This window comes from Aureobasidium namibiae, assembly GCF_000721765.1.
Source record: "Aureobasidium namibiae CBS 147.97 unplaced genomic scaffold scaffold_2, whole genome shotgun sequence".
NCBI classification, from domain to species: domain Eukaryota; kingdom Fungi; phylum Ascomycota; class Dothideomycetes; order Dothideales; family Saccotheciaceae; genus Aureobasidium; species Aureobasidium namibiae.
Window position 1 is genome coordinate 350507 of NW_013581207.1, and position 14762 is coordinate 365268.

Genomic DNA, 14762 nt, shown 5'->3' on the forward strand with positions numbered 1-14762 from the left:
AAAAGACCCTGAGCGCGCTGATCAGCCCAGAACTCTCTGGAGCCGCCCCATTGTCTGATATGGAGACTAGGGGTGAGAGAGCCAAGCTACAGAGATAACAGGCAAGGGCAGAGGACGGAGGGTTCGGGTAGGGTCTTCCTCTAGTTCATGAGTGTAGTGGACTGTGATGAAGAAGGAACGCATGCTCTCAAAAGCATCGCGGTGGGTCATGTCGAGTATGGTAATCAGGGCAGTATGAACAAGACCTCGGGTGCAACCTCCTGAGTTGATGGAACAATCAGGAGCTTTGACACAGAATAGTCGTCATGCTCCGGAGGCCTCTAAGAGGCGTTTGCCGACAGAGAACCTGGCACCACAGACATATATACATATCTCTCGAGCATCAAGCATGAGGGTTGACGAAGTTGATGGCGACCAGAGTTGTCGACTTATTCGGCAACTGTGATGGCGAGCGTTTGCCATAATATATATCGATGAACAGTGATGGTTCAGAAAATGAGATGAGAGGATATGAGCGATCAAGATGGCGACCGACTGGAATGGCGCTGAAGGGGCTCAAGCCAATATATATATATATATATATATATATATATCAATGGAGTTGAAGGATGAAAATGTCAGGGGAAACGACGGGTGAGAAGGGACCTTATATGCCTGCTCTGCAACACGAAATAAGTCAGAAGCTTGTTGCTTGCTCTGGTCACTTTTGCTTTTCGAGCTGATTGGAGAAGCAATAGTATAGCGGAAAGAGGTAACGGGAAGGAGCAAGTGAGCAAAAGAACGAGAGGGAAGAAGCAAGCAAAGGAAGAAGGAGGGAAATGGGCAAGCAAAAGAAGATGAGAAGAGCAAACATCTGTAGAAAAACGCGTCAGTCAGCAGTCCAGAAATACAAAGGGAAAGACGAGAACCCCCATCATCAGCACAAGCAAGACAGAACAAAGACGGGAGGAAGAATAGATGATTGGTAATTGCGAAATTGCCTCATCCAAAAGCTCAGGCAAGCAAGCTTTAGCAATCAACAAGCTTGCCCTGCATATTTCAAACCCCTCTCACGTCTCGAACACAGTCTCCACATCCTTCCAATCGCCCTTGTCTCTGCGTTCCCAATAGCCATTCTTGCCCGTGCTCAACCTCCAAATCTCTTCGTCACCCTCTTCTCCCTTAACAAGATCAAAGAATTTAGGTTTCCACTCCACACCATGTGTTTCCAAGACCTTTCTTCTAGCGCGTTGACGCTCTTCAAGTTTAGCTTTGAGTGCCTCCGCTTCATCTGATTTGCCATCTTCGAGCGCGCGTTGGTCAGGACGTAAGCGTGAGTCAGTGGGTGAGATTGCTTTCTTGTCTGCCTCGTCGATCTGATTGAGACAGGCTGCGAAGGAAGTGTAGCCGTAGACTTTAGGAGCGTTGGGAACTAGAGGTCCAGCGGTCCAGATGTTTTCCCCCGTGTCAGTGCGAGAAAGGCTTTCTATCCATTTGCCTGTCAAAGTGGCTGAAAGAGGCGAAGATGAGGAAGCATTGTAGAATTGTGCTGTCACTTCTTCACTGCGGCCAGAGAAGATACCTCCAGCTTTGAAGGTGACGACAGCTTTTGATCCGTTGGTTTCGTTGACAACAGTCATGCTTTCGACGGGCTCGATGTATTTCTCGCCGGCAATGACATTGCGGAGGAAACAAGTTGCCAAAGTCCAAGAGTACTTCTCACCGTTCACATTGTGTAGCACCAATCTCATTTTGCCTTCAGTGTTGAGTTCAGCACTCTTGCCCCAGAACTTCTGAGTGGGTTGTTGGGATTGAGACAATGACCATGCCGAGTCCAAGGCGTCGGCCTGGAAAGCCATGCGTACAGGCCGGTGGCACACTTTCTCAGAAACAAAGCGGAAGCCAAGATCTGAGCGGATGAGTTCGTATGTTTCTCCAAGCATAGGATTGAAAGGCTTGCGAATTGCTCTTTCCTTGACCCGGTTGCTAGCGAAGTTGGAGATGGCGAATGCGGCAACATGGATGAGTCGGTCGAGTGATTTATCTGGTGAGGAAAACGATGAAGCCTTGTGCAATAGATCAACAGACTCGAAAGGTTCAGCGAGACGCTGCAATGCCGAGAGCGGCTCGTTGGCGGTGACAGGCATGCTGACAGTACTAAGGTCCTTTCCAGCATTCTTTCTAAGGAAGCCAATGAGTGATGGCGGAGGCTGTTTGGGTGGTGATATGGTGGAACGGTACGTGATCTTCGGTAGCGGGGAAGTCAATGGCGTAGGCTTCGCAGGGAAGAGAGAGGTGTGGCCAGGTACAGCAGCCGTGTCGTTGGAAAGTATTGTGGTATCTCCAGCATCGCTGCTAGTATCAGAATCACCTGCATTAGATGCAATGTCCTGGAACTCTCGATCATCGTCTTCTCTAGAAGCCTCGCTGGATCTACGGATTGACAAGAGTTGCGAAGGCACGTCCTCGGCGTCGAAGAATTCTTGCGAAGAAACCGAATCAATAGACATGCGGGAAGCAGCAGGAGCGAGCAGATTTGGGTTGATTGGCATGCGACGTGCTTTCGACTCCTGCAGCAGAGCAGAGAAGTCGTTCACCACGTTGTCTAGATCGCGTAGAAGAGCCAAGCATCGCTCGTGGGTCTCCTGCATGGTGATAGAAGCAGTATGGGCTGGCTTGTTTGAATAGTTGGGAAGAGGGGAAGTCGGATGGGAAGTAGTAGGTGAGGAGCCGTTCGGGACTTCAAGCTGTTGGCCTGAAGTCTTGCGTATGAAGCCAGGAGCCTCCTTGCTGGCAGAACTAGGCTTGCGCTTCCAGAATGGCAATCTTTCTGAGTGGCTGGTAGTACAGGCTTTTTCGGTATCTGCAAAGAATGGGTTTGTAAAAGACTCGACAGACGAGGCACTTGGGGAAGCAGCTGCAATGGAAGGAGACATCTGGACACCAGTGTCTTGAGCAAGTCTGCGTAGAGCATCGCGAGAACCAGAAATTCTGCTGACGATCTCCTCTGCACGCTCCCACTCGACCGATGTGACAGCTTCCGAGGAAGCAGGGAAAGGACTTCTGTTCTGAGTAAAGACAGCGGGAGTCGAAGGACCAGAAACAGCAGTGGCCGAAGCACGCTCAAGAGCCTCTCTCCACTCCTCGAAGTCTTTCTGGTTGCTAGCTCTGAGATGCCAGACCTCTGCACCAGAGTCAACCGAGAATTCGCGAGTCTTGGAGTCAGCACCCACAGCGACTAGAGACAGCGGCACGGCACCACGCAAAGCCGAAGCATGGCTGTTGCGGTAGTAGGACAGTGTGCCAGAGGTAAAGTCGAGCGAAAAGAAACGACGAGCGTAACCTTGACCCTTCTTTCTGCGACGCTTGCCCAAAGTGCCACTATGGATGTCGTGAGGCATCAGCGATGGGTGGAACGAAGCTCTTGTGCGCTTAGCAGATTGTGTCTTTTCCAACTCTTTTCTCAACGACTCGACAGACGCGCCAGGTGTAGCAGAGATGCGCGGGCTGGCCTTGAGATTCTGCGTACTCGGTTGAGCCTTGAGCTGAGCTCTCGACTTTGGCGGGGCGTTTGTGGGATGTGTCATGAGGACCAGCGTCGCAGTCTTGGAGACGGTCTTGCTGAAGGTGTTGTCGAACACAAGGCCGTACATGCCTCCCTGTCCAGGCGCGACATGGTAGGTGCCGACTCTGACCTTATCAGCTTCGCAGTTGCCGACCCACTCGACACAGCGCAAGCCAATGTTATGCAACTTCTCCATGACAGTGCTGGCCTCGTGTTTGGCAACCGAACTCCCTCTCTTTCTCCCATCGTTCACGGGTTCGTCGTTACTGTGGGCGCTCGGCGGGGGTTCGAGGGTGGCAGACGACGAGTTTGGCATTCCAGGAGCAAGGCCATTTTTTGTTCCAGGGTGTTTGAAGATGCCGAAGTTGATGCTCTTCTTGTGCGGTTGCACACTCCATCCAATCGAGTGGCCTTCATTGACGTGGATCCATCGCACAATGTAGCTCTGTTGTTTTGGTGCTCGTCAGCCTTGCAACTTGTATACACTTTCGGTCCGGTCCGGGCCCCTCCTCTCCAGGCTGCAGCAACTCACCCTTGAATGGATCTGCAAGTTCTCCATTCTTGCTGCTTTTCCGTTCAGAGTTTAGAGCGACAGTCGCAACATCCAGATTGTGCAAGAGACGAAGTAGTTTCTAGGAATGCAAGATGATAGAAATCCAGGGATGAGGCAGAAGAAAGGGCTCAAGGTTGTGTCAGCTCTTGGAATCCCGCAACGGTCCTTCTTCATAAAACGCCGACGCTCCGGATCTTACGATTTCCGACTCCGAATTGGATAATTTCTCTCGTCAGCAGTCTTGGTTGTAGCAACTCTTGCGAGGTGAAGAGTCCCTAGTCAATGGCGGTTGGTTTCCTCTTATGGTAGCCACTTGCTCGAAAGAACACGCGGCCGTATTGCTGTACGCATCTTTGCGCTTGTTTCCTGTTCCTGTTTCTGCCCTGCCCTTTCCCCAGTTTCATCAATAAACATAGGCGGTGACGACGCCAAGTCCGGGCTCCGCGAGTGCCGATCTCCATGTCTATACGACAATTGCGCTGTTTATGCATCCACTCTTTTGAGGTAATTCTTGCGATCTCGCAAACGACTACCATAGCTCTATCTGAACGAAAACTCTGCTCTCCCTGAAGCGAAAAAGAAGTCGGTGGGTTACAGACACCTTCAGGCTTCCCAGACTGAAACGCGCGGCTTTCTGCTGTTATCGTGAGCCTTCACCGGTAGAACGATAGGCTGTCTTGGAATACGGATGCGATACGACACAAACAAGAGGTCAAGGGGGTTGGTGACAATACACGACGATCGATTCTTCCCAACCACTGAATATTGGCACATGCAGTGACGATAACAGTTGATCATAGCATCATGTCCAATTTCTATGCTCAGCGACTGGCGCTGTCTATCTCTTCTGTTCTATGCTTCTATCCCTCTAACTATATTTAAGTACCTCTATGCAATCACTTGACATCTCTATCCTTGAACACCTTCTCCTCTTCAACACAATCAACGTGTTCAGCATGAGGATCAGCTTTGTATTCTTCCGCAACAGCCAACTCAACGTCTTTTCTTCTTTGCTCGGGTGTAACAGCTCCAAACAGAATATCCATCTCTTCCAAACTGCGCCCAGTTGTGTCCTTGAGAAAAATCAAAACGAAGGCTCCCATGGCGGTACAGAAGCATCCGAACATGATGAAGGTGCGCCAGCCGATGCTATTGATCGCTGCGGGTGTGACTTTCGTGACGACAAAGTTGAATAGCCACTGTTGAATGCGTTAGTATATTTTCCCTAGGCTTCAGGGAAGAAAAATGGAGAAAAAAGAAGAAAAAAAATAATCACGAACCTGAGTAGCGGAAGCGAGAGCAACTCCATAGGCTCTCAACCTCGTAGGAAAGATCTCTGCCACGTACACCCATGGTACAGGACCCCAGCTAGCAGAGTAGCCAATGACATACAAGTATATCATGACTACCATAGCGATGGAGGGAGAGCTCACCGATCCGGCATCAGGGTCTGGTGGGAAGGAGACAAGAAGAGCACCGATAATGAACATGCAAGCGGCCATCCACCAGGCTCCAGCAACCAGTGGCCACTTGCGACCGAAGCGCTCGATACCGATGATGAGAAAAATTCCAGTAGCGATGACCTTCACAGTACCATAGATACCAGTGGCGAAGAGCGAGGTACTGGAGCCAGTAAGGCCTACTGACGCAAACACTTGTGGTGCATAGTATCCAATCGAATTGGTTCCCGACCATTGCTGCCAGAACATGATACAGAAGGCGAGACCGAAGCGTTCGCGGTATCCAGGCTTCAGACACTCTTTCCAGCTGAGACCCTCGGTTGCCAAGAATTCTTCTTCCACGGACGCGCGAATTTCCGCAAGCTCCTGAAGGACTTCAGGATCATCAGTGGGAACACAGCGAATGTATGCGAGTGACGCCAAAGCTTCATCATGGCGGTCATTTTTCGCCAACCAGCGGGGAGACTCCTTGAGGAACCAGAGACCACAGAACATGATACCTGAAGGGACCAACTGGAGACCCACAGGAACACGCCATTGCATTGCAGAGGGAGCAATGTTCTTCTTGACGCCATAGCATAGCCAATAACTGAACATGACACCAAGCACCAAGAATTCCTGAAAGAGACCAGAAATCCTACCACGGACATTGGCAGGACAGTTCTCAGAGACGAAGACAGGCGTGATGGCACTCATGCCACCGATACCCAGACCAGCGATGACACGACCGCCATAGATCGTGCCAATCGCGTGTGAAGCTCCAGTCTGGACGGCAGCACCAATCATGAAGATGACGCTGAAGATCATCAGAGAGTATCGGCGACCAAGACGTTCGTTCAACCAAGGTGCAGAGAGGGCGCCGAAGAAACATCCAGCGGTGAGTAGTGATACGACGTTGGAGGAGATCTCTGCATTTTTGCCGTTGCTGAAGCCTGTCGACGAGGCAGCCATGCCGAAGTCGCTTTTGAAGCTTTCCAGTTCCAGGACAGATCCCATGACACCAGTGTCGTATCCGAAAAGGAAGGATCCCTGCGATACATGTCAGAAGATTGACTGAATTGGGACTGATTTGTTGAGATACTCACCATGTACGCCACCAGGGTCAAGAGGTAGACCCTACGGTTCTTGAAAAATGCATTCGCCATATTGTGCTATAATGTTATGTCGAAGACTCTGCGTAGCCAGAGAGATGAAGAAAGAAGGAGAGAGGATCCTCAAGGGGGAGCAATGGTCTTTAACCATACTTCCCATCACGGGCCAATTTACCGTTCCATGGGTAGTGCCACTGTGCCCTCCCCATGCATGTCACCTCCGCAAAACACATCCCTCATACGAAGCGGAGAAACGGGCATGGAGAAATAGATGTGGGTCTCTCTGCCCATTCTTTCTCCAGATCTGCGTGTGGATACCATTTTTCCGTCAACGAGGTGCGTGTGTGATGTCAATAACAGTTTCGATATCCGAACAGAGAGGAATCTCTGTCGTCAAGAGGCAAGGAGAAACTGGTGGTCAGCTCAACAGAAACGGATGTTGTTATCCTTAGCTCGAGTCTTGCAAAAGGCTTGAAGAGTTGTGGCGGCGGTGGAATGTCAGGGCAGACAGCTGCCGACCGGTCTTGGCGTTCGAGTCATGCTTCATCCGAAGCTATCACCGACAACGTCCAATCATTTTAGCAGCTTTTGACAAGTTGCATCTCATCAAAATATGTCAGGCATGGCTATGGCGTGTGTGGCGGTCAAATGTGCTGTATATCAAACCGGATGGCCGACCGTTAGTAAATATCAATCAAGGTGGACGGGTGTACGATAGATGTTATTGTTCATCTATAGTAAAAGCATGATAACTGTTACACTTTCTTCTCGAAACCAGTTGATATGGTAGGCACGAATGCAAGACTACTCCACTTCACTAATGCTAGATCCTACGTAATCCGATGCGGTATTCAAAGCCGTAGCGGCATTCACTAGAACACTTTTGTAATGTCTACTTATAACTGCTATACGCTGTCTTTCATCACAATGAATGAGGATATGGAGTTGTTTAGCATTCTATCTTATCGACAGGGTATTTCATCGCCGCCAGACTTGGACGTAAACTACGCGAAGGCGTTTAGATATGACCAGAATGAGATCCGTCGTCAAAGCCTTCGGCAGATTGTTGTGTTGAGAGTTTCATGTAAGTGTGTTTTCCTCTACTCTACGTGTTGATACCGTGCTCCGTCGCGTCTCCTAAACAACCTTAAGAACAGATATACGAATGCTGAAACAGCCAGCAAGCCGATGCCCAGTATCAGTGTTTTATCTTCCACAACTCTTGTTAACGACGTGGACCCTGGTTGATACTTCAGCTGCGAGTCTAAATGATCTGACTCAGGATTTCTCAGACCAGTAATATCAGAACCGACACTTTCGTGCTCTTCCTGAGAAGTTTCTTCGCTCTTGATCTCGCAAACACTGCTGGCAGTGCAGAACGTGCCTATCCATTTCTGTGGCACTTCCGAGGCAGCAGCAATAGAAGCTCTCATGATTCTTCCATCAACATCAATGGCTTCAACATATACAAAAGCAATATAATCTTTCGTCATATACATTGTCTCAAAATCCGTCTTTTCCACTTTTGCAAGCAGTGAGAAGCTCTCAGAAGAGTTCTTCGTGGCGCCATAGAGGTTCCAAGAATGCACGTCTGTAGCCCCATTCCAGCTGATGTAGTGGAAAGTGTTTGCGGTCTTGGGTGAAGAGCCATATACGATCGACTTTGTTACTGGTGGAAAATGTGGGTGGCCAGTAAAGTTGAACTTGTAGGACCGGTAGGTGCTCATCTTGGGATCGCGGAACTTGGCTTCCATGACTGGGGAACCATCTTGTGTGAGTTCGCTGATTAGGCCATGAGTAGCCCATCCAATAAACACATTTGAGTTTGACAGTGTCTGCATGTTTCCTCTTGCGATAGAAATCTCGTGATCTGGTCTGTCGTAGCTGTGAAGTATACGGGTCGTCATTGGTCTGACGAAAGTGTTGAATTCGACTACCACTGCACGGCTCCAGTTTCCTGTTGTCTTGCTTTCTTCGTCAATGCCGACTCCGGCGTTGTCGAAGAAGGAAATGATGCTTGTTGTCTGGTTTTCGTATATGTATCTTGCATCATGTTGCCACGAGAAGTTGAAACCATTTGAGTGATCAATGTCAGGGCTCTTTCCACTGAGCGTCCATAAGATAGATCCATCCGAGCCGGAGATTTTGAATATGGTACTGGTGTGCCGTGAGGAGAGTAGGTAATCGCCATGTGCGTTCTTGTCTATCGAGTTTGCGTGACTGTTGACGTTCTGTTAGCAGACTTTTGTTGTTGAATATTGCGAGTGTACACTTACAACCAGTCCCAAGCCTGTTTCTCTGACGTCGAGTCCGCTTTCGGAAGATGAAAATTGGATGCATTCAGAGGAATATGTTCCAGCGAACTCCAATGGAACAAAGTTGCGCCACTGTCCAGATCAATCTCGGCTAGGCCATCATCCATTATCCATGTATCGTTGACTAGCACTGGCTTGGAGTACAGTGTCAAGACCGATGCTCCGTTGTCGATGATTCTATACTCGTGTATGTTGATCTCCGGCGTATCGAACAGAGGCAAGGTCATATTGACAAGCTCATACCGGCCGTTGATGAGAACAGCCATTCCCTCTGGATACTCCGGATAGAACTCGTTCGGTGAGATAATGAACGAGAGCATAGTCTCGCCTTTATACATCACGGCCTTGAAGTCGTAAGCATCTCGTCCGGGAAACAGGGTAGATCCAATCCAGATCAATTGCTAAAGAGTTGTCAATATTAAAACCGGCATGCGAATTGTCTGTTCTTACTCCATTATGATCATATATGAATGGACCAGTGATATACGCCTCGGCAGAATCTGTAACCTTCTTGGCTGCCAATTGGGAGTAGGGGGCGAGGAACAGATAGCCAGGACTTAACCTTTCTGCATCATAGATCGTAACATCAAGAAGCGGAGGTCGCAGTTGTGGTAGCTGATCAGAATTAGTGGACTTTAATCAACATTCAGGAATTCAAAGTCATACAGTCTGGAGGCGGATATGTGGGTCACGGTCAGTGGAAGGAAAGAACGTTACCGCACTGATACGGACTGTGAACAGTATGCATAGCCAAAATACATGCATTCTCTTGTCAACTCATGTCACAGAGAGCAGAACACATGTCTACAGAGTCCATCTCGACTCTCGAGGCTTCATCGAGCGCTAGCCCCCTTGTACGGATCCATCTTCCGAGGAGCCAGAAAAGACCGTCGAAGGATCGGACGCCTCCTTGCCAAGACAAATAATCAAAATGCACGATTCGTGACACAGTCAAAAGATCTTTGCTCACACATCTTGATATTGAAATGATGGATAGATAATGGTGATGGCAAGAGTGCTATCGTCGCATTGTCGTTGAAGATGGATGGACTCAGGTCCAAGGACGAAGATGTGTCGCGGAGTGCTTGTCCAATGGAGAGAGGAGCTCGGCCGTGAAAGGAAGGTGCACGAACCCCAATCTCCTGCCCTCCGTCAAACTCTCTTCATCAATCTTCGTGCTGAACTAGCCCACATATCATGTAGTCGTATACTCTCTGCTGCGGATGTGATGCTGTCTGTCGCGAAAACATGGCTGCATCTATAGGTGCAAGTAGGGTAACCGATCAACCAGGACTAGATCTATCTCAAAATCAGCTTCATGATACATATTCCAAGCATTGAACAGCACAAACCCAAGATCCGACAAGTCGATAGGCTCGTCCAACAGCTCACGGGCATGTTCCTGAGTACTTCTCGCGACCCTCAACCTCTCATCGAGATCCGCACCCTTGATCTCCCTCTCCTCAAACTTGGCAACCAAACCACCCACACTGTTCTTGAACTTGCACACCGACTTTGCGATATCGATTGCCAGAAGCTGAACTGCAGCATCAATGGCCTGGTTCATGCGCTCTTCAGTGGCTTTGGCTACTTCTAACTCTGAGCGTTGAAGGCAGCGCATTTCTTGAATGGCGTCGAGGTCTTTGGCAGTCATGTCGAGGATGGCGGTTTCGATGAAGCGCAGCATGGAGATGGAGGTGAGTGCTAATCTGGCGACTCCAGGGGTGGTAGTGTCGGAGACGTTGTCGAGGGCTTCGAAGACGTCGTCGCTCAAGGCGGACAGCTCTGCGTGGTCGATGCTGGGAGGCATTGTGGTGGTTGTTTTGACGTGTGCAGAAACGAGGGATTTGACTGGAGTGTGGTTGAATTCTTCCAGCTGATGATGAGCTGGTTTTGATATAGGTAGGCATCTCTTGCTGACGCAGTTTGTCTCGCAGGCTACAGTGAGACAACAAGCATTCTGATTCTGTTTTGCTGTTATACGCCACTCACCAAAAGCAAACACAACGCTCAGCGCAGTCGGATTGGTTGTTTGTAGCAGGTTTAGAGACATGAAGCGTCCAAAGTTTGACCTTGATGACCTGGTCGCGTAGATTGTGACAACGATCAAGACCCTTGAACTACTTGTTTGAGACACTACATTCTTACCATGGATACTCTCCCACAAGCAAACAACGTAGACAATCCACATACTAACACAACCACAGGAAACCAATGCCACACTCACTTCAAACACTTCCCCTACCCTTCACTCACTAAGGCCATATATTAATGTCAAATTCCCTCACCCTCAGCAAACGTGTAAGTGTGGCCCAATCAGCCACCGTCATTTGCGATAGAACTCCTGGGAGTTCTTTAGCACGAAATGAAAAAAGGTCACTTGTTCGATCCTCAGATTAGGCACAAAAAGAACTCCAGGGCACGGTGCTGCAAAGGTAGAATACTCTGCAGGCTGAAGGGGTTTTCCCAAGTAGCTAACAGGCTGCTTGGTTTTTTGCTCCTCTCGTTTTGAGGAGATACCAGAGCTCTTATGGATATTTGATGGGTAAGTCTTCATCGCAAGAGGTGTTGTGGTCGTTCGATGATACATGATGCTGGAATGGAAAGTGGAAAGTGGAAAGTGGAAAGTTACTATAAGAGACTGTATAAAGAACAATCAGTTCTTTACCATTTCTATCTACCGTTACCCAGCACGCGTACTCATCGACCGGTTCAAACAACAGGTTTTGCATCATTCTTTTCGGTTCCGGAATCTGGTCGTCGAGACGACTAAGCAACACGACCTCGACAACGCAAGACGTTACTCACTCAGCCCTCAATCTCTCCTTGCACCCTTCCTCTCCATTCCAAAACCCAATTCTTGGATCAAAACCGCAACAATGTCAACTATCCGCACCATCCCTTGCGAGCCCATCACCACCATGGACCCTACTCGTCCCTCAACACCCTCAATGAGCCTTGACCATCACTCAAACACCCCATCACCTCCCTCTGCCGCCAGCACTCCCACCACAGTCGCCACTCTAACACCCAATGGCCGTCACCGTGCTGTTCCTCTACCCGTTGCATCTCATCAGCGACGCTACTCAAACAACTCTGCTTTCGTTATGCATGAATACCCTCGTCGTCCACCTAGCCCTCATACCCCTTCGAACAGCGAGTTTGAGGTAACAAGACCTCACGAGTGGCCAGAGGTCAAGAGGAGTTGGTGGAAGAAGATTTGGAGTTGGATCAGGGGTTGGGGGTTCCGTTGATCAGAGGTGGATGATGAAGAGATCTGAAGGTCATCGGTAAAGGGGCCTGGAGAGGTAAGAATCTTCGTTCGAGATGTTGATTTTGTCATTTTGCTGATGCAGTGAAAGCAGATACGGTGTTGATCGCCTGCCTGGATTGAGCATCTTTTGCAAACTGGACTGGTATGGTCGTTACAGCACTCAGTCGACAACTTCCATGGTAGATCGCGACAGCGCTTCAGACATACCATTGAAAAGAGAATGTGCGTTTCGAGGAGACGAAAGCAAAAGGCAGGGGTTTACAAGTCAAAAGGGAGGAGCAAGCTGCTTGACAGAGGTGTTGAAGATCAACGTACGGCGCTTGCAGGTCGCACCAAAAAAAAATCAGATTGTCATCACCAATGCTTACTCCATGGAGTCATGAAGCTGAGGGCCCACGGTCTCCTGTGACAAATTAACAATAAGCATCAAATATGAGAAAGTCAGGAGTGCAACGCTGGTCAAGTTCAAAATCGATAGTCCATTTCTGGAAAGCGCGTCACAGCTGTCGATGACGTTTCAATGATTTCTGCAGCAAACACAACTTTTGGTATAGACATGCAAACATCACCACAACAGCAACTGAACCGACAACTAGCATTATCAGGTCTTCAAGGAAAGATTCATTATGGTCATAGGTAGCTATCTAAACGACTTCGCGTAATCTAATCATCGTTCTGGTACGGATGGCTTACTGTGTGGAAGGGCTAGTACGCTGGACAGCTCCGAATCTCTGATTGCCCTGATCGAAGACAGCGTAGATGCTACGAAGTACAACATCGCCAAGGATGTCAAAAGTCATGTCACCACGGCTTTGGATACCACCGTAGGTCATGCCATTTCCAGCATCAGCGAAGCCGAGGGTTTCCTTGCCGATGGTGTACTGGTGATTTCCGATGGCGACAGTGACGACAGGGAGGTCAGAAGTAGCAGTGTTGGTAGGGAAAGTGTAGCCTTGCTGGCTTGAGTCGTACTTGGCCCCAGGAATAGCAGCATAGACTGCCTTGACGAGATTGTCATCGACCAGGCACAAGGTAGTGCCAGTGTCCATGATGGCAGTGTTGTTGTTGCGCTTAATCTGCTTGCCATTGACGTGGGCAGATGCAGATGGAACGCTCCAGAAGCCCTGAGAGTTGTCGACTGGAGTGTAGTTGATGGTCTGGCCGTTGGTGACGGAGGTGTCGATGAAGCCAAAGGTGTAGAAGCTCTCTTCACCACTCTTCTCCGAAGACAGGTAGGCTGTGAACAGCTCAGAATCCTTGGGGCTGCAGTGGCTTGTCAGTAGAGCAAACATATTGGTGAAAATGATATCCTTACATGTCATCCTGGCTGATCATGTTCTCGACGGGAGTCTCGACAGGTGTAGGCTGGACGGTGTTGATCGAGCCCCAGGCCAGTCCCAGGAGGCCATCACCAGTGCTCTGGACGAACTGATCAGAGATCTGGTTGGCGACCTCAACAGCCTGGTTCTGGATGGCGAGACCGCCGACATTGACAACATCGGTACCGACAGTACCGCTTGCCGAGGACGAATCTCCGTACGAGATCTGCCAGGTGCTGCCCTGGGAGTCTTTCCAGGTGCTGCTCTTAGATGGATCAAAGATAGTGTGACCAGCCTGCTTGCCCTGAGTTTGGATGTCCTGAGAGAGGTTGGTGGACCAGACCCTGAGCTGTCAGCATCTGTAAGATATTGCTATCAAGGCAAATTACACTTACCAGAGGTCGGATGAGCCGGTGTCAAAGTCCAAAGTCAGGACTTGGGCAGGCGTACCGATGGAGACCTGACAGAGATACTCGGAGTCGTTCTGCTGGTCTGCGGCGGAGACTTGACCTTCTTGACCAGAAGTAGCGTCCTTCTTCATCAACTGGTGCTTCTTGACTTTGGCATGTCCTCCGATGTGAGTAGCGAACTTGTTCATCAGACTGGGTTTGCCGAGCTGTTCGACGATGTTTGAGACAAAGTAAGGTCCCTCGAGAGTAGGAGCGAAGTTGTATTTTCTGAGAAGATAGACGTAGGACTTGAGACCTGAGTGCTGGTACTTGGGGTTGTGGATGAGCTTCACGCGGTGAAGATTGTGCTTCATGGTGGTTGACATGTTGATTTGCAGTTTTCTGTGGTATGAATTGATGAATAGGGAAAAGGCTGATGTTGCAAAGATGGTGCAGGTTGGTGGCAGACTTAAGTACAATCAAACAAGCTTGGTCTTCCCGAGCGGATGACCTAGGGAAGGCACCGACCGATTGCCATGAAGCTCCACTTGGCTCAAGCTGCATCTTCACGCGGCTGCTGATCCAAAACAGACCGCGGCGATTGGTTAGTGCTTGCTATGCACGAGACAAGCTTTTGAGTCCATGATTGCCCCTGCAGCCGCTGTTGCCCCAAGAAGCTTGTCATGCCTTGGTTTGACACGCCTTGTTTTCTGCCGATCGAACTCTCCCATTCATCAAAGAGAACAGAGAAGCTGGGCTGGCAGTTTAGAGTTCTCATTGCAATCGCTCTCGGCTGCCAGTCGCCATGTTTGTCCTG

At 49.5% G+C, this 14762-nt stretch overlaps 5 protein-coding genes across 5 annotated transcripts; 1 reads left to right on the forward strand and 4 right to left on the reverse strand.

Annotated features, from left to right (window-relative positions):
- Nucleotides 1–1049: 1049 nt before the first annotated feature.
- M436DRAFT_38083 (uncharacterized protein) lies at nucleotides 1050–4103 on the reverse strand (the record flags this gene model as incomplete). The annotated part of the gene is made up of 2 exons (XM_013575297.1): nucleotides 1050–3989; nucleotides 4077–4103. The coding sequence occupies 2 exons, from the start codon at nucleotides 4101–4103 to the stop codon at nucleotides 1050–1052; spliced, it is 2967 nt and encodes a 988-aa protein (XP_013430751.1).
- Nucleotides 4104–4993: 890 nt separating this feature from the next.
- M436DRAFT_39202 (general substrate transporter) lies at nucleotides 4994–6702 on the reverse strand (the record flags this gene model as incomplete). The annotated part of the gene is made up of 3 exons (XM_013575503.1): nucleotides 4994–5296; nucleotides 5378–6586; nucleotides 6643–6702. The coding sequence occupies 3 exons, from the start codon at nucleotides 6700–6702 to the stop codon at nucleotides 4994–4996; spliced, it is 1572 nt and encodes a 523-aa protein (XP_013430957.1).
- A 1046-nt stretch (nucleotides 6703–7748) lies between these two features.
- M436DRAFT_69474 (uncharacterized protein) lies at nucleotides 7749–9728 on the reverse strand (the record flags this gene model as incomplete). The annotated part of the gene is made up of 4 exons (XM_013575684.1): nucleotides 7749–8868; nucleotides 8925–9364; nucleotides 9414–9578; nucleotides 9630–9728. The coding sequence occupies 4 exons, from the start codon at nucleotides 9726–9728 to the stop codon at nucleotides 7749–7751; spliced, it is 1824 nt and encodes a 607-aa protein (XP_013431138.1).
- A 2114-nt stretch (nucleotides 9729–11842) lies between these two features.
- Nucleotides 11843–12217, forward strand: M436DRAFT_78238 (uncharacterized protein; the record flags this gene model as incomplete). The annotated part of the gene is made up of 1 exon (XM_013575847.1): nucleotides 11843–12217. One exon carries the CDS (start codon nucleotides 11843–11845, stop codon nucleotides 12215–12217), a length of 375 nt encoding a protein of 124 aa, XP_013431301.1.
- Nucleotides 12218–12926: 709 nt separating this feature from the next.
- On the reverse strand, nucleotides 12927–14319 carry M436DRAFT_37338 (acid protease; the record flags this gene model as incomplete). The annotated part of the gene is made up of 3 exons (XM_013575159.1): nucleotides 12927–13500; nucleotides 13553–13900; nucleotides 13952–14319. 3 exons carry the CDS (start codon nucleotides 14317–14319, stop codon nucleotides 12927–12929), a joined length of 1290 nt encoding a protein of 429 aa, XP_013430613.1.
- Nucleotides 14320–14762: the final 443 nt, after the last annotated feature.